Source organism: Manis pentadactyla, chromosome 3 (assembly GCF_030020395.1).
Source record: "Manis pentadactyla isolate mManPen7 chromosome 3, mManPen7.hap1, whole genome shotgun sequence".
NCBI classification, from domain to species: Eukaryota; Metazoa; Chordata; class Mammalia; order Pholidota; family Manidae; genus Manis; species Manis pentadactyla.
The window spans coordinates 196,610,395-196,628,722 of NC_080021.1; the positions used below are offsets into that span (position 1 = coordinate 196,610,395).

At 46.3% G+C, this 18,328-nt stretch overlaps 1 protein-coding gene across 9 annotated transcripts in view; it reads left to right on the forward strand.

Annotated features, from left to right (window-relative positions):
• Positions 1–18,328, forward strand: part of ZNF462 (zinc finger protein 462) — a 140,154-nt gene that overhangs the window by 55,087 nt on the left and 66,739 nt on the right. For 5 of the 9 annotated variants that reach the window (XR_008996577.1, XR_008996578.1, XR_008996579.1 and 2 more), the window contains exons 3-7: positions 655–6,224; positions 6,994–7,158; positions 8,715–9,001; positions 11,842–11,960; positions 15,456–15,647. Coding sequence is in view for 6 of the 9 variants with exons in the window: in XM_057498906.1 (XP_057354889.1) it covers positions 655–6,224; positions 6,994–7,158; positions 8,715–9,001; positions 11,842–11,960; positions 15,456–15,647 (6,333 nt within the window). In the remaining 3 variants the exon portion in view is untranslated. Of the gene's footprint in view, positions 1–654; positions 6,225–6,993; positions 7,159–8,714; positions 9,002–11,841; positions 11,961–12,185; positions 14,329–15,455; positions 15,648–18,328 lie in introns of those variants that run through there. The other 4 variants (XM_057498907.1, XM_036903305.2, XM_036903308.2 and 1 more) reach the window with 4 other exon arrangements.

The following is an 18,328-nucleotide window of genomic DNA, read 5'->3' on the forward strand; positions in this document are numbered from 1 at the left end:
TTCATTGCTCCTGGCTATTTTTAGCCTGTGGCCATGGTCCTTGGTAGGTGTGGCTTCTAAGAGATTCTTGCTCCTCCTATTTGTGTTTCTCCACTTCATGTTTGTGAGGGAGAGAAGTGGGGAAGCAGCAAGTCATGGCTTTCAAGCCCCTCTTCAAAGCTGCAAGTTTCTGTTGTGCTTAATGTAAATTGAGGTACCAAGGTGCTACTTGAAACTAGAAACTGGATTGTGGTTTGGATGTCACGTTCCTCTTCCTGAGTATTCTAGGTTATTGTCCTTTCAGCTTCCTGGGTCTCTTAAGTTTCCTTTCAATTTGGAGAACAAGGTACTATCTTAGAAAGTTCTAGAATGAATAATGCAGTCTGTGAAACTTGTATTTTTATAGCGATATGGCACATTAATGGAGAAGATAGGAGGATTGTACCTAAAGCTGAGCACCGCGTCTTTGACCATGAGAAGCCATGTGTGTATGTTCATTGATGCTCCGTTAATTCTCTCCAGGGCCTCACCTTGAGATGGTAGGCCTTTTGAATGTGATGTTGACTAATGAAGAATACTTGAAAAGAAAAAATTGATGTGCATGACTGATTTCCTTAATTCTCTTATGCTTTGCTCAGCTTTGCTTTTCCCACTTACCTTATGCTTTCTCTTTAGGTCAAAATGCAACTGCACTGGGGACTGGAAGTTACTATGGCCACAGTTCAGGATATTACAGTCAGCATATTGTCCCGAATCCCAGACCAACAAACAAGTTTTTTCAGTGCAAGTTCTGCGTACGCTACTTCAGGTCAAAAAACCTCCTCATTGAACACACCAGGAAGGTCCACGGAGCTCAAGCTGAAGGGAGTTCGGCGGGACTCCCTGTTCCAGGATCCTTAAATTACAATATCATGATGCATGAGGGATTTGGAAAGGTCTTCTCTTGCCAGTTTTGCACATACAAGTCACCAAGGAGGGCAAGAATAATCAAGCATCAGAAGATGTATCACAAAAGCAATTTGAAGGAGACCACTGCTTCCCTCCCCACCCCTGCTCCGATGCCAGACCCCATGGTCCCACCCGTGTCCCTGCAGGATCCCTGCAAGGAATTGCCTGCAGAGGTCGTAGAGCGCAGCATTTTAGAATCCATGGTCAAGCCTTTGACCAAATCTCGAGGTAACTTCTGCTGTGAGTGGTGCAGCTACCAGACCCCTCGCCGTGAACGCTGGTGTGACCACATGATGAAGAAACACCGCAGCATGGTCAAGATCCTCTCTAGTCTCAGACAGCAGCAAGAAGGGACTAATCTGCCTGATGTGCAGAACAAAAGTGCTCCCAGCCCCACTTCCAACTCCACCTATCTGTCCATGAATACTGCAAGCCGGGAGATCCCCAGCACCAACGTCTCCAACTACCGGGGCTCCATCAGTAACTCCATCATGAGACCCAATGCTTCTTCCACTTCCAAGTTTTCGCCCATGTCTTACCCCCAGATGAAGCCCAAGTCACCTCACAATTCCGGCCTAGTGAACTTGGCAGAGAGATCCCGTTATGGAATGGCTGACATGACCAATTCTTCTGCTGACCTGGAAACTAACAGCATGCTGAATGACTCTAGTTCTGATGAAGAGTTAAATGAAATAGACAGTGAGAATGGTTTAAATGCTATGGATCACCAGGTATCAGGCATGTCTGCCGAACAGCTGATGGGCTCAGATGGCAACAAATTATTGGAGACCAAGGGAATTCCATTTAGGAGATTCATGAATAGGTTCCAGTGCCCCTTTTGTCCTTTCCTCACCATGCATCGGCGTAGCATCTCCCGTCACATAGAGAACATCCACTTATCTGGAAAGACAGCTGTCTACAAATGTGACGAATGTCCATTTACTTGCAAGAGCTCATTAAAACTTGGGGCTCACAAACAGTGTCACACGGGTACAATGTCAGATTGGGATGCTGTGAATTCCCAGAGCGAAGGCATTTCTTCCTCACTGAATGAAGGTGTAGTGGCCTATGAGAGCTCGAGCATCAATGGCAGAAAGTCGGGAGTCATGTTAGATGCCTTGCAACAGCCGCCACCACCGCCCCCTCCCCCGCCCCCATCACAGCCACAGCCTGCACATCAGGTGCCGCCCCAGCCCCCACCCCCACAGCCGCAGCCCCCCGTGCCAGCCCCGCCCCTGCACCCCTACAAGTGCACCATGTGTAATTACTCCACCACAACCCTGAAAGGGCTAAGGGTTCATCAGCAGCACAAACACTCATTCTGTGACAACTTGCCAAAATTCGAGGGGCAGCCCTCAAGCCTACCATTGGAATGCGAGACAGACAGCCACCCCTCTTCCAGCAACACTGTGAAGAAAAGTCAGACCTCAATTCTTGGGTTGTCCTCCAAGAACAATTTTGTAGCTAAGGCCTCTAGGAAGCTCGCTAATGACTTTCCTCTTGATTTATCACCCGTGAAGAAGAGAACCAGGATTGACGAGATAGCAAGCAACCTGCAGAGCAAAATTAACCAAACCAAACAGCAGGAAGACGCAGTGATCAATGTCGAGGATGACGAGGAGGAAGAGGAAGACAATGAAGTGGAGATAGAGGTTGAACTGGACAGGGAAGAAGAGCCAGCCGAGCCGATCCTGGAGGTGCCCACTCCGTTTTCAGCCCAACAGATTTGGGTGAGAGACACCAGTGAGTCCCAGAAGGAGCCCAACTTCAGAAGTGTCACCCACGACTACAATGCCACCAACGGGGCTGAGATTGAGCTCACCCTTTCTGAAGATGAAGAGGATTATTACGGCTCTTCGACGACCATGAAAGATCACCAGGTTTCCAGTACGGCTCTGCTAAACACCCAGACTCCTATGTATGGAACTGAGCACAACAATGAAAATACAGACTTTAGTGACTCTGGAAGACTTTACTATTGCAAACACTGTGACTTCAACAACAAATCTGCCCGGAGTGTCAGCACCCACTACCAACGAATGCACCCGTACATTAAATTCAGCTTTAGGTACATCTTGGACCCCAATGATCACAGTGCAGTGTACAGGTGCCTGGAATGCTACATCGATTATACCAACTTCGAAGATCTGCAGCAGCATTACGGCGAACACCATCCAGAAGCCATGAACGTGCTCAACTTTGACCATTCGGACCTGATCTACCGGTGTCGGTTTTGTTCCTACACTAGCCCGAATGTGAGAAGCCTGATGCCACATTACCAAAGAATGCATCCCACGGTTAAGATTAACAATGCAATGATATTTTCAAGCTATGTCGTGGAGCAGCAGGAGGGACTGAGTACGGAATCGCAGACTCTGCGGGAGATTCTGAATTCGGCTCCCAAAAACATGGCAACTTCCACTCCTGTGTCTCGTGGTGGTGGTATGCCGGCTACGTTTAATAAAAACACTCCTTCAAAGACCTTTTCTCCAGAATGTGAAAATCAGAAGGACCCCTCAGTTAACACCGTTGTCGTTTACGATTGTGATGTTTGCTCATTCGCCAGCCCCAACATGCATTCTGTCTTGGTTCATTATCAGAAGAAACACCCTGAAGAAAAGGCTTCCTACTTTAGGATCCAGAAAACCATGCGAATGGTGTCTGTGGACAGGGGCTCTGCCCTTTCTCAATTATCATTTGAGGTGGGTGCTCCAATGTCTCCCAAAATGTCCAACATGGGTTCCCCACCCCCCCCACAACCCCCGCCACCAGACCTCAGTACTGAGCTTTACTACTGCAAACACTGTTCCTACAGCAATCGGTCAGTTGTGGGAGTACTTGTCCACTACCAGAAAAGACACCCAGAAATAAAGGTTACTGCCAAATATATCAGGCAGGCTCCTCCCACAGCTGCAGTGATGAGAGGGGCTGAGGGGCCCCAAGGCTCCCCTCGGCCACCTGCCCCCATGCAGCTGAACCGAAGCAGCTCTGAGCGAGATGGCCCCCCTGTGGAGAACGAGATGTTCTTTTGCCAGCACTGTGATTATGGGAACCGGACGGTCAAAGGTGTCCTCATTCATTATCAGAAGAAGCATCGAGACTTCAAGGCCAACGCGGATGTGATCCGGCAACACACGGCCACCATTCGAAGCCTCTGTGATAGGAACCAGAGGAAGCCTGCCAGTTGTGTGCTTGTCCCCGCCTCAAATGTGGAGCGGGACAAAACGAAACTCCGAGCACTCAAATGTAGGCAGTGCTCCTATACCTCCCCCTACTTTTATGCACTGAGGAAGCATATCAAGAAAGACCACCCTGCCCTGAAGGCCACCGTCACATCCATCATGCGGTGGGCGTTCCTAGATGGCTTGATAGAAGCTGGCTACCACTGTGAGTGGTGCATCTATTCGCACACAGAGCCCACTGGCTTGCTCCTTCATTACCAGAGGAGGCACCCGGAGCATTACGTCGACTATACTTACATGGCTACTAAACTCTGGGCTGGGCCAGACCCATCCCCTCCCTCTCTCACGATGCCAGCTGAAGCCAAAACATACAGATGCAGAGACTGTGTTTTTGAAGCTCTCTCCATCTGGGACATCACCAATCACTACCAAGCATTCCACCCCTGGGCCATGAATGGTGACGAGTCGGTGCTCCTGGACATAATTAAGGAGAAAGATGCTGTGGAGAACCCCCTTCCTCCAACCGAAGAGTTGGTGGGCCCCATGAGTTGTGATAACACTATGCCCCCTCCACTCCCCGAGCAGGAAGCTGAATGCCCAGAGGATGCAAGCCTTTCCCCAGAGAAGAGCATCCAACTAGCTTCCGCCAACCCCGCCATATCCTCCACCCCGTACCAGTGTACCGTGTGCCAGTCAGAGTATAACAACTTGCACGGCCTTCTCACCCATTATGGGAAGAAGCACCCTGGCATGAAAGTGAAGGCCGCCGACTTTGCCCAGGACATCGACATTAACCCCGGCGCCGTCTACAAGTGCAGGCACTGCCCATACATCAACACCCGCATCCATGGCGTCCTGACCCACTACCAGAAGCGACACCCGTCCATCAAGGTGACCGCCGAGGACTTCGTGCATGATGTGGAGCAGTCTGCCGACATAGCCCAGAATGACGTGGAGGAGACGAGCAGGATCTTCAAGCAAGGGTACGGTGCCTACCGCTGCAAACTGTGTCCGTACACTCATGGCACTTTGGAGAAGCTCAAAATCCACTATGAGAAGTATCACAACCAGCCTGAATTTGATGTCTTTTCCCAGTCGCCCCCGAAGCTGCCAGTGTCCCTTGAGCCCGAGATAACCACTGAAGTGAGCCCCTCCCAAGTGTCCATCACTGAGGAGGAGGTGGGAGAGGAGCCCGTGTCCACTTCTCACTTCTCTACCTCACACCTGGTCTCCCACACTGTGTTCCGGTGCCAGCTCTGCAAGTACTTCTGCTCCACCAGGAAGGGGATTGCCAGGCACTACCGCATCAAACACAACAATGTCCGGGCGCAGCCGGAGGGCAAGAACAACCTGTTCAAGTGCGCTCTGTGTGCCTACACCAACCCCATCCGCAAAGGGCTGGCGGCCCACTACCAGAAGCGCCATGACATTGACGCATACTACACGCACTGCCTGGCGGCCTCCAGGACCATCAGCGACAAGCCCAACAAGGTGATCATCCCATCCCCGCCCAAGGATGACTCCCCGCAGCTCAGCGAGGAGCTCCGGCGCGCAGTGGAGAAGAAAAAGTGCTCCCTTTGTTCCTTCCAGTCCTTCAGCAAGAAGGGCATCGTGTCCCATTACATGAAGCGCCACCCGGGGGTGTTCCCAAAGAAGCAGCACGCCAGCAAGCTGGGGGGCTACTTCACCGCCGTCTATGCCGACGAGCACGAGAGGCCTGTGCTGATGGAAGAGGAAGAGAGAGGCAGCTTTGAAAAAGCCGAGGTGGAGGGAAATGAAGCGCAGGAAATCGAGTGGCTCCCGTTCCGCTGCATCAAATGCTTCAAGCTCTCCTTCAGCACGGCAGAGCTGCTGTGCATGCATTACACTGACCACCACAGTCGGGACCTGAAGAGGGACTTCGTCATTCTGGGCAACGGCTCCCGCTGGCAGAACTCCGTCTACCAGTGTAAGCACTGTGATAGCAAACTGCAAAGCACAGCGGAGCTGACCTCACACTTGAACATTCACAATGAGGAATTCCAGAAGCGTGCCAAACGCCAGGAGAGGAGGAAACAGCTTTTGAGCAAGCAGAAATATGCAGATGGTGCATTTGCAGATTTCAAACAAGAGAGGGTAAGGATATGTTTTGATTTCCCTTCCCCCAGGAGGCCTCTCGTCACTGGTGCCCACGTGCACGTCTCCGCTGCCAGCCAGAGCGCTACAGGCTTCCTAGTGACTTAGCTTGCCAGAGAGTCAATAAGTCAATTAAACATCCCAAGCCCGATTATCCCCCATTCTCTGCTCGCCCTCCTCCATAGTCCTGTTGCCTCCCTCTCACTCCCCACAAGGCTCCCCAGGGGAGGGTTGGGGTGGTTCTCTGTCTCTCCTCCTGCGGGGTAGCCTTATCTGCGGCCCAGTTACACGACAATGCTTGCTCTTTCTTGCCTAAGGCAGTTGTGGGCCACCTTTTGGTATCACTAGCGCTTCTCAGCCACGCCTTGGTCTGCAGTGTCTGCTACAGGAACCCGACCTCTCAAGGAGTAGATTTTTATTTTTTTTTTGGGTCAAGAAGTTCGCTAATGGCTTAGCTGTGCAACGGCTCACCTGCGTAGTTGAAATTGGCTGGAAAACCAGATAACTTGGTGGCGGTGATGATGAGGCGTCTCCGCAGAAATCTTCTCTACTCACCAGTTGTAACATGTCTGGGTTCCAGAGACTCTGCATAGTAGGCAGTGCTCCGCGACTCTCACAAATTCGTTACGTAAAAATACTCACGTTGCTCTCCCTCAGTTTTTAACCTGCTAATCTGCTTTAAAATAAAGTGTGCTAGTAAGCTCCAAGAATAAATGCCGCAATCGAGGGCAGGCTCGGAGTACTGATGGCTACCACTGTATTTTACCAGCCTTTTGGTCACTTAGAAGAGGTGCCAAAGATCAAGGAGAGGAAGGTGGTGGGCTACAAATGTAAATTCTGTGTGGAAGTGCACCCGACGCTGCGAGCCATCTGCAATCACCTCCGGAAGCACGTCCAGTATGGCAGTGTCCCCGCCGTGTCGGCCGCCGTGAAGGTGAGGACTGAAAAGGTCTGGATGAGCATTCCTGTGTGCGAGCCCTGTGGGTTACTGATTAACTCCCTTGCTCAAAGCAGCTCAGGAAAGGGTCTCCCAGAATGTGGGCATTCCTGAGTTATGCTTGGATTGGTCTGGCTTGTTTTGATTTCTTTGCAGGTTGGACCTTCCTCACCTTCCGTGTCTCGACCCGGTCGCGTTTCGATCTGGTTGCCTTCCACGTGGATAGTTTGGCGGAAACAGAAGATCCGGGCCTCTCGGTACAGGAGGCTTTGGGTCGTCCTTCTGTTCTGCATTTAGTGCCATTACGTGTTTGCTCTTCCGAGTTACCCGAGCTCTTGAGACGAATCAAGTGGGTTCTGTTCCCATCATCTTCTGCTCCTCCCACTGCCTGACTTCTTACTGTTCTCATCTGGCTGATGGTGCAGATACCCCAGGAGAATCTGTCTCTTACTTCTTATCCTGGGTCCTCCGAGGAGCGTGAGAAACACTAAATCTGAAACGAAAAGCCTCTAAGTCACAGTTGGCCGTGAGAGCCCGCTGACCTGATTTGCTTCCTCATCCCCTCTCCCCATATGTTGCTGACAAATGCCTTCCCTCTCCCACAACCATTATAAGGCCACCTGTTTTGAATAACATAATCCTAACAGCAGCCACTGTTTCAATAACAAGCCACCATCCCTGCCTTCCAGGAGATTGCTAAGTACTTAATCATTTTTGAGCAGAGAAGTTAGTTCAGGGCTGTGGCTATGTGAATATATTTTTGTCATCTGCGCTTCTTGATCTTGCACCCTGTTTTGCCAGTGTGGCATAGAGGTTAAGTCTCTGCTATTCTTGAAGACTGAAGCCTTGTGGCTGTTTGCAGAGCAGTGGCACCCAGGCACAGTGGCATCAGCTTCTTTCACGCCACTGTGGTGTGTCCCTGGCATGTTTTCTGGAACCACTCGAGGGAGACAGAGCAGCTCTTCCTGGGTAATCAGTAATCCAAGGAGCCACCTTGACACATACGCGATTTAAAGCCAGGCTGCTCCTTAATTTTTTTGATTGATTACACAGCAACCTTCATTCAAGGGGTGAAGTCATCATCTGCAGGGCAGGGGCGGCAAAGGACAGGATCTTCACTTCATTTCCCAGTGATGGCCCAAGGCTCCTAGATGACCAAACTACTCTGCTTTTTCCTCTTCCTTCCTTCCTTCCTTCCTTCCTTCCTTCCTTCCTTGTCTCTGAACCGTAACCCTAACCCTGCTTTATGTCAGTTTAGATGGGATCCCAATTGGAATTTTCTTTTTAAGATGGGAGATAAATCAGTGAACTGTCTTCAGAGTGAGAGAGCCCCTCTCGCACTTCCCAGGCAACCTATGTCTGAACATGTTGCCTTAAAATCACCTCCACTGCATGAAGAATGGCAGTCAGGGAGCCAGAGAGGCAGGGGAGGAAGCCTTACCAGGACATACTGAGGAGTCTGGGAGCATGAAGGGAGAGGAGGAAAGCTGGGGGCTACGATGATGGATATTTATTTTGTTGGTGGGGCATGTGTGTGTGTGTGGTTCTCTTAGCAGGAGGCTGAGGACCCTTCCCACTTGTTCTTGGATGGACTGGAAGCTGCCAAAGATGCCGGCGGCACCCTGGTGGACCGGGTGGATGGTGCACACTGCTTGCTTGATGGAATGTTGGCGGATGAAACCCGGCCGGGGGGATACCATTGTAGTCAATGTGACCGAGTCCTGATGTCCATGCAGGGGCTGCGTTCTCATGAGAGGAGCCATCTGGCCCTGGCCATGTTCACCCGTGAGGACAAGTACAGCTGCCAGTATTGCTCCTTTGTTTCTGCTTTCAGACACAAGTAAGTGCTCCGGAGGAGTCACAAGTGGTAACTGGGAGGAAGTGTCAGAGCAGAAGGCAGCCACGCTAGAGCAGACGGCCTTAGGGAGTCAGAGGCCCCTCTCAAGATTCCCGCCTGCTTAGTTGGCTGTTACCTTGAGCCTCAGTCACCTTATCTGAAAACTGGGCCTAAGAATGTGGTTGACATTAGACTTGGCTGGTAACAGGTGTTTTTTTAAATGACAGTTTTGGAGGTATTGCTCTAGTTCATGCAAGGGAAGACCAGATAGTAGATGTGTTTACTGGTACATCTGTCAAACATTCATCCAGAACTCCATCATCATTTGATGAAGTAAAGTTTCATTTGGGAAATTGCATGGCTAAGGAGGTAAAATTAGGACAATCAACTCAACCTGTGTGACCAAAGACTCATGGAATCATGGCTTGGTATTTTTAAAAAGACCCTGAAAGGAAAGGAGTTTATGGATACCCAAGAGAGGGCCTTGAAGTACAGGTGGTTGAGAGGGAGCCTATCAAAGCTTTGAAATTGTCAGTTTGCAGTGTTGGGTAAGGAAGGCCTTTCAGGGCGATAGGAAGAGGGATGGTCCTGAGAAGGAGCAAATTTGTGGTGCCTTTCTTTTTCAACTGTCTAAGAGAGACAAGTGTGCCACACACACTGTGTTCTACAGTCTTGGGGGAAGGGGACTGATGGTAAGACTGACGTGGTTTATTTTTATGGTAATTGAAAATAGGTGTTGGACCATGTGCTTTTTTAAAAAGTGCTCGTTAGTGCTTGTGTAAAGGCAGGAGGAGGCAGTACTTCTACAGAGGACAGGGTGACTTACAAACTCTTTATTACTACACAGAGCCTAATACCTAATCTGGTCATCAGATCCATGCGCTGGCATAAAATTTGTGTATTCTCATCAATTCAGTAAGTCTTTATTGACCAGCCTCTCTCTGTTTCCTGACACACAGCAGAACCTCGATAAATCATTGTGAATGACTGAGTATGCCCTATGCTGGGCACTGTGCTGGGACATAAAGATGAGCAGGACATGGTCAGTGATCTGAGGCTTTTTAGGGTCTAGTTGGGTTATAAATAAAGCAAGCACACAAATGATTCGGTCTTTAACAAATATATCAATAAAACGCTATGAAGTTTCAAAGAAGGAAATGTGGCATCCACTTTGCAAGAATCAGGAATGTTTTACAGAGCAGGAAGCATTTGAGTCGGTTTTAAAGTAGGAAGATAGGAGTTGAATGGTGTGGAAAGGACATACACTGTAGGGGAGAACACAAGCCTGTGGAAGACGGAGGCCCACGGGGCCCAGCTGGTGGTCAGTTTCCTGATATCTAAGTTATATCTAAAGGAACAGTGGAAAATAAGGTCTGAACACTTGAGACCATATTTGGAGTCTCCGAATACGGAATTAGTACTTTGGAATTTTCATTACTGGTTAAAGGAAGCCTCTGAAATGACTGAAGTTATAATTGCTAACATGTTTTGAGCCCCACTATGTGCCAGGCACTGCCCTAAGCTGCTTCAAGCTTATTCAAGTAATATTTTATTCTCAGAACAGCCCTCTGTGGTACGGGCCCATAATGATCTCCATTTTATGGATAGGAAAAGTAAGGCCCTTTAGTAGAGAGAGATTATTTAACTTGCCCAAGGCCACACAGTTTATAAGAAGTAATAGCTGGGATTTGATTCCCGGCATCTGACTCTGATGCTGTTGGGTCGAAAAAAAGATGGGGGAGGTCAATGAGGAGGCGGTGGTGGTAGCTGGTCCGAGAAGTTAGGGTGGGATTCTGGCCGTGGTTGAGGGAACTAGGACCTTCATGACTTGGAAAAACTCTTAACATAGGGGGTACAAATGGCACCTCGGTTTCCGGTCTCGTTGACTGGGAATGGTAGTGCCCCTTAGAGAAAGGAGGAAATGAAAAAGATTTTGTTGTGGAGAAAAAAGTCATGGTTTTGTTGAGAGCTTGTTGAGTTCCAGATAGCTAAAGGGCAGCCCGAGGGAGGTGTCCAGAGGCATCTCGAAGCACTGCTGTGGAGCTCAAGAGAACATTATGCGTTTAGATGGTAAACAGTATCATTCCCATATGAGTATTTAGAAAGGAATTGAGTTCTCTGGGGTACTGATACAAATTAGAACTTCTTCCCACACCTTGTTTAGTAGATTGATTATTTTTTAGACTAGTTATTATGAAATACTGAGCATTCCCTATAATTAAATAACTTCCTTCTAAGTTGCTTCTGGAAGACTGATGTACAGCAGACATGGTTGCATTTGTCAGAAGGGATGACCAGCCTTTGGGTCACATGACAGCCTTTAAATATGCCTGTGCTCTGCTTCCATATTTGCAAAGACGTTGGAAGTATAGCCTGTTGCCTGTCGTTCAACCACTTTAAAACCCTTCTCGACTCAAGTGTTCATTGTGAACATGGGATTAAGATTTAGAAACTCAGCCCTTTTTAAATGCAGAATTTCTCTAATTCCTATTCTTTTTTTCAACAAGATAAAGGGCTATTTGATAGGTATTCTTCACTGACTTGGCAGAAAATTTGAATTCACCCATATTTTACCTTTCCTTTTTGGATGCCCTTTTCCAATTATCAGTGCTTCTAGAGAAGGGAAAAGTAGTGTTTACCAAGACCTGTTAGCAATGCCATCCATGTCTCTCAATCCAAAAACTCTTGACTGCTTCCTTGAGCTTCCTGTTTTTTAGAGTAGGTAAAACAAATCATTGGAAAGTAACAAAACAAACAGCTTAGAGATGGAAAGGGGCAATCAAATTATTGTATGCAATTTTTTAATCCTGTCATTTTCTTTTCGTTTTTCTTTCTACATCCAGCTTGGATCGCCATATGCAAACCCACCACGGACACCATAAACCATTCCGATGCAAACTCTGCTCCTTCAAGTCCTCATATAACAGCCGGCTGAAAACACATATACTCAAAGCTCATGCTGGTGAGTTGGTATTCACGATGCACTAGTTCTCTGAGTTTGAAATCCAGTGATCTTTATTGAGTGAAATTTTAAAAGCCTCTTGGCCCACACATGAGAATAAGCTATTCTTGAGATGCTTATATATTTAGTTTTATTTTGACCTAAAAGAGAAAATTAAGACTAGCCCCAAGCCAAAGTAATACCAAGCCCACGTCATCCATGTCAGTTGATTAATGCTACCAACAGGTTTTGTCTTTTAGAGAAATTTCTAAAATACCTAGCTTCTCTAATGGAAATGCAATAATTGATACATCCACTAAAGATAATTCCCAACTAAAATGAAGTTGCAATCTTGAAGAAGTTCAGAGGGATAAGAGAACTGAAGATGTGTAAGATTCCTCATGAAAAGCCCTAAGATACATTTCCACACACTAGATAAGAAACGACTTTGGTTCACAAGTACCTGAGAGCTATGCTGGGCTCTTGTCACTCTGTGGTTCCATCTCATCGGGCTCTGCACTGAGCATGCTATTTCATCTTATTTTAATCCTCATGACCATCCTAAAGGGTAAGTGGTTGTGTCACCCTAAGTATCAGGTGAGGATATGGATACTCAAAATCAAGTGACCTGTTTAAGGCCACATCACCCGTTCACTAAGAATTAGACTCCAGAACAAAAACCTGTATCTTCATCACAGATAAGACAGTGTCTCTCTTTTCTGTTCTTCTCCACTTTGCATATGATAGAGGATGCCCGCAGGTAGCTAATCAGAACTCAGCCCAGAAAAGGCACAGGTCGGAAGTCGGAAAGGCAGTGGAGAGGAACCTGGGGGTCTCCTTACGATGATCCCTGTCACTGTCGAGAGTCCGACTCCACAGCTGCCTGTGGCCTTCTCAGAGGTTTGGACAGCTTTTCCTTGATGTTGGGTTGAACTGACTAATGGAGTAAAACTGCTCCAGCCTTCCAGCTGCCCAAAGTACCCTGGGCTTAAGGAATGGGACAGGGAGATTCGCTGTATGGGCTTTTCTCTGTTAGTATTTTTATACCGCCACAAAATTCTGCGGAACTGCGTGGAGTAAGAGGTTTCTGGGTTCAAACCACTCTTCTTTAACCTCTGTATATTGTAATCATAGTGGGAGCTGGGTAAATGGTTTGGCCTGTGGGAAGGACTTGAAACAAGTGCCAGAGACTGTATGCTTACCCCAGGGCATTGAGCTCAGGTGTATGTTCTAGGAGCTGACTAAGCAGACTGGCCTTCTCTGCTCACTGGCTGGTAAGAGGGAAGCATCCAGGAAAAGAGAGCGGAAACAGTGTGATTCGGTTCTCTACGCACCCTGGAACATTGGTGTCTGTGACATGGTTCTTAGCCACTGAGAGTCGCTTGGCTTGGAGAAAAAGCCAGTACAGTTTTCCCAAGGACTCTTGACTCATCTCGTCTGTTCTAGATGGATTATTTTACTTGATTTTATTTTAAAGGATGAAAAGTCATGTAGACTAACCAAATAATCTGGATTTGAATTCTGAGTGTTATGCTACCCAGCAAGGTTCCTGGAGCCAGGCTTGCATTAAACAAATTGAAAATTGGGGTAAGGAGGGCAGTAGTGTTATCTACAATAATTAATACAAATATATATTATTGTATATGTAATACTGTATATATGTATATTTCTTATGCTATATAATACCATTGTTCATTGATAGTGCCCAGCATTCTCCTGTTAAGCCCTAGGTAATGGCTCAGAGACAGCCACCTTTGACGTCTTTGAACTGCCCTTCTGCCTTGGGCTGTAGCATGTTGCATCATCATCAAGGGCTTTGTGGGGCTCTCCTCAAGGCTTTCTGGGAAATGCGTGCTCTGGGAGTCATCAGTGGTGAAGGGGAGGCTTATGCAGAACGTGGGGTGCCGTGCTCACTGCGCATGTGAAACCATTTAGTAATTTCCAAGGCGGCAGGGAAGTAACCACCTCAGCCTGTGTAAAAGCAAGGGCAGGGCTTTGTCTTCTCACTGCTGCTCTAGCGCTGTCCTCAGTTCATCTTCGCTGTCCACAGAACTCTCATTACTGATGATCATTTCTTCCTCTTACTCTCTACTTCTTTCTCTTTCCTTGTCTCTGGTTTTTAATTGTCACCTTAAAAATGAATTTAAAAATACCTGTTCATTAGAGAAAATTTGGAAATGAAAGAAGAAATACAGTCAGCCACCTATCATCTTATTACTGAAAGACCACTGTTGGTAACATTTGATGTTTCCTTTCTGCTGTCTCCTCTCTAATAATTTTGAACAATTGTGATCATAATTTAATCTAAAATGTATTATGCCTTTCTGTTTTTCTGAGTATAAGTATTTCATTTTTCATAATTTTCTGTGTTACCACAACTCTTCGAGAGCTTATTCACCAAGAAGATTTGCCCACATTTACTTAATCCTTTGCCTCTGATTGGAAATTTAAGTTGTTTCATACCATTTTCAAGCATAAATGTATTGCTAAATAAAGCTTTCTGTGTATTAAAGGATAGTCCCTTAATATAAACTCTCAGAAGTGCTGTTACTGAGTTACAGGCATGAACATTCTAAGCTTATTGTCATAAAAAGCAGACCACTGTCTGAGTTGTTCAAACTAGTGGATATCTGTTGGGCAACGTACGCATGACCATTTCACACCCTTGCCTCTTAAAATGCAATTAATTTAAAAGCTGACTTAGGACCCAGGTAAATCACACTCTTATTTAAATTTGGTCATAGTGATCTGTGCAGTATTTTGGTGGTATAAAAGTAAAAGGAAGACGCTTATTTTTACTTAATGTCCTGTTCATTGAAGAATATTAGAGATAGACACATGCACATACGCACACATTTATACATACACAACTCTCTCTCAGTTACAGAAATATCTTTACCTGTTTTTGCAGTATTGATTAGATAGGGAAATGGAGTTTTATGCTGAGGTTTGTGAAGAGGTCCCCCCCAAAAAATAAAATTTAGATACATGGAAGCTGGAAGGTGTAGAGTCAGCAAAGAAATAAAAGAATGAGAATAGCACAATAGAGTTTACACTGAGCAGCTTTGTGCTTAGAAAGCCACTGGTAAACCCTCGGATAAGAATTAAGCATGTTATTTTCTGCAGATGATAAAAAGCAACCTTGAATGAAAACTGACATGGTCATTTCTAGCAGAGAGAGGAAGAAAGAGATTGGGGAACTTTCTGAAAGATATATCATAGACACTTGGTTTCACTCCTGGTTGGAGAATCAAACCCATAGGATCATCCCTGTAAGTAGAGCAGGAAATGAAAAGGGAGCAGGTCACTTGGTTTTGGAACTTGTTGAAGAGTTTTGATCCAGAGGAGCACTGTGGTGGTGGGAACGGGGAGGCAGTGGGTCCATGGGGCTTCTTAGACCTGGAAGCTTGAGAAGCCCTTCTGCAGAGTGAACTAACTGTGTTACTTTGTTTCCCACCCCACCCTACGCCCTTCCTCTCTCTTCCTCCCATTCTGTCCCTTACCCTTCTCTTCCAGGTGAACATGCCTACAAGTGTTCTTGGTGCTCATTTTCCACCATGACAATCAGCCAGTTGAAGGAACACTCCCTCAAGGTCCACGGGAAAGCCCTGACCCTCCCCAGGCCACGAATTGTCAGCCTTCTCTCCTCGCATGCCCACCACTCCTCCCAAAAAGCTACCCCGGCAGAGGAAGTGGAAGACTCTAATGGTAAAAGTGGGCTTCCGAGCCAGAATTAACCACTTAAGGTTAAGGTGGGCTGGGATGAACTGCCAGTCATTCTTTCTAGAGGAAAATCGTAACAAATGCATGATGGTTCAAGTGAAGGAAGAAATGTGAAAATGTTGGAACAGTAGACAGATGGGGTGGGAAGGAGAAGTGAACTCGGTGAGCATCTGGTGCTTTGGCAAGGGAAGAACAGGAAAAGCCCAACACTTGCGAGCCTTGGTGGGACAAGCTCATCGCATGGGGTGGACTGGTGCTGGGATTCTTCCCCCGTGGTTGTGAGTAAGAAAGTGGATGGAATGCCAGGCAGGTCAACTGCTTTGTTTACTTATTTACTTATTATGTTCTGTCTTGTTCTAAAAAAAAGTGTGCCATGAAGTGTATAGAAATGCCAGATCTGTGAGTTAACTACTCAGGATGCAGGGTAGGAATGGAAAGGGTGAATGGATGGGGCAAGTATAACAGTGATTTCTTATAGCTGAAGGGTGTTGAGAAGCATCTGTTAGGAAGCGAGTTTAACTGTGCAGCTTGGGAGCTTCAGAAGAAATACAGAAAGCCATACAGGTGTGGCTTAGTGAGCAAAGGGATGGTTTAGTGTTTTGATCAGACCAAAAAACAGAAGTGTTTTGATTACTCAGCTCACCTTAGGTGGCTGCAGAATGGGGTGCTTAGGAGAGGAGGAAGGAAGCCTGTAGATTCTTAGAGAGGTAGATGACCTTAGAGTCTTCTGTGCCCCTTCTGATGTTCAGATCTCCTCTGAAGCATCTCTAGTAACCAGGTATCTACCACCAGCTTGAATACTTCCCACTTGAATACTGGTCAGGGAACTGACTGTATCTAAGATCTACTGTTACATTCTTGGGAGGATCTTAGTGGACTGGAAAGCTAATTCATGGGCTCTTTGCAACAAAGCCTTGGCTTTGAAGCTTGCTTCTCTCCCAGTTGTGTTTTTTTGTGGGCAGTATTAGCTTCTGTTTATATAAACTTGGAGAATGATATTTACCTCAATTGATTATCATGACAGATTAATGAAACAAGGTACACATGTAAAATGGCTAATATAACGCCTGACACATAGTAGGTATTTTAAACAGTCATTTTATTTCTGAAGTTTTTACCCTTTGACTGAAGTTTTGGCCTCTGGGACCATTTGTAACAAGAATGAATTTGGGGTTATTTTTAATGTAAGGGTTTAAAAAGATAGGCTTTCCAGGTAATCTGAAGATCTGACAGCCGGACATGTCAACATGGTCTAATTATCAGATTATTCAAAAGAGTAAATGAGTAATCTTCATTCATGAGGCCTGTATGGAGACAACTGTAGGGGGAAAGGTAAGTCCTGAAACTAAAAGCTGCCTTTATTGAGTTGTAGAACTTGGTGGGTTTTCCTTTGGCAAAATCATTAAATGCTATGCTAAAAACAATAGGTCCTTATTGGTATTCCTATGTTAACGGACTTCTGTTTAACGAAGAAGGCTTGTTATTATGACTGTGGATTGTAAGGAGTACAGTGTCTCCTCATCTGTTGTGTAGTGGTTTAAATGGCGGAGGAAGCCTCGTGGTGGTGTTTTCCAGGAAAATGTGGAGTCTTAAAGCTAGGTTTTGGGGAGAGTACATGTGAAAGTCTATGGAAAATGTTCCTTTTGCAATTTGAGAGTCTGTTCATTGGAAAAGATGGGTATGTTGCACAAAAGGGCAAAATACATTTTGATGTAAATTTATAAGATCTTTATTAACATGATTTTTAATTCATTGCTTTCAACTAAAATGGAAGCTACCCTTCTGGAGCCACTTGGATGAAATCGACCATCCAAACCCCGTTTCCATCAGAGGTTTTCCCTGGGACATTTCTCTCAATGTCATCCCGTCTTTTTCCTTTGTCCTTCTTCCGTGGAAGGCGAGTCTTTGTCACAGACAAGGCAGCCCCACTGACTAGTCTCACTGCACGGATCATCTTCCTCTGCATACATAGGCTAAAGAGCTGAGTTCAGTCCATTTCTTGAGTCCATTCTCTCTGCCAGGATCTATGCTGTGCACCAAAGAACCATAAGTACACTACCATTCTCGTCCTCCGGATAGCTTAAAGTCAACAGTTCAGAAGGTACTGTCAGCATGGTATTGAGCTAACTGTAACCCTAAGCTTCAGGCCCAACCTTCCTGGGGGTGATTCTTGACGCTGGACTAGGTTAGGACCTTGGCGGGGGATGGTCGCGGAAACATGATAGGTGATCTTTAATAACTGCATAACACAGATCTCCTGTCTGTTCAGCCCCAGAAGATAATTTGCAATGTATAAAAGTGATTTTTTTTTCCCTCTAGTGGAGAAACATAGTGACTCTGAAAGTCCTGGGTGGTAACTGTTTAGTGAGGCCTACATTACAGTTCCAGGAACTTGGGCTGTTTTTAATGTATATCAGTAACATATCAATGGGGTGACAATGATTAGTGTAATTTGATTTAAAAAAGCTTGGTTAGAAGGTGGGGTAAATAGAAGGCATCCAGTGGGCTATTCTCATGAATGAATAGCTCTCTGGAAAGAATAATGAATAGTTTATTTGCACAATAAATACTTTCTTGAATCATTACAATATAGGCCGTGCATAGGTTCTGGATGCCCAAGAATGACTGAGGAGGTTGAAATGGGAGGACTGTTTGCTAGGGAGCTG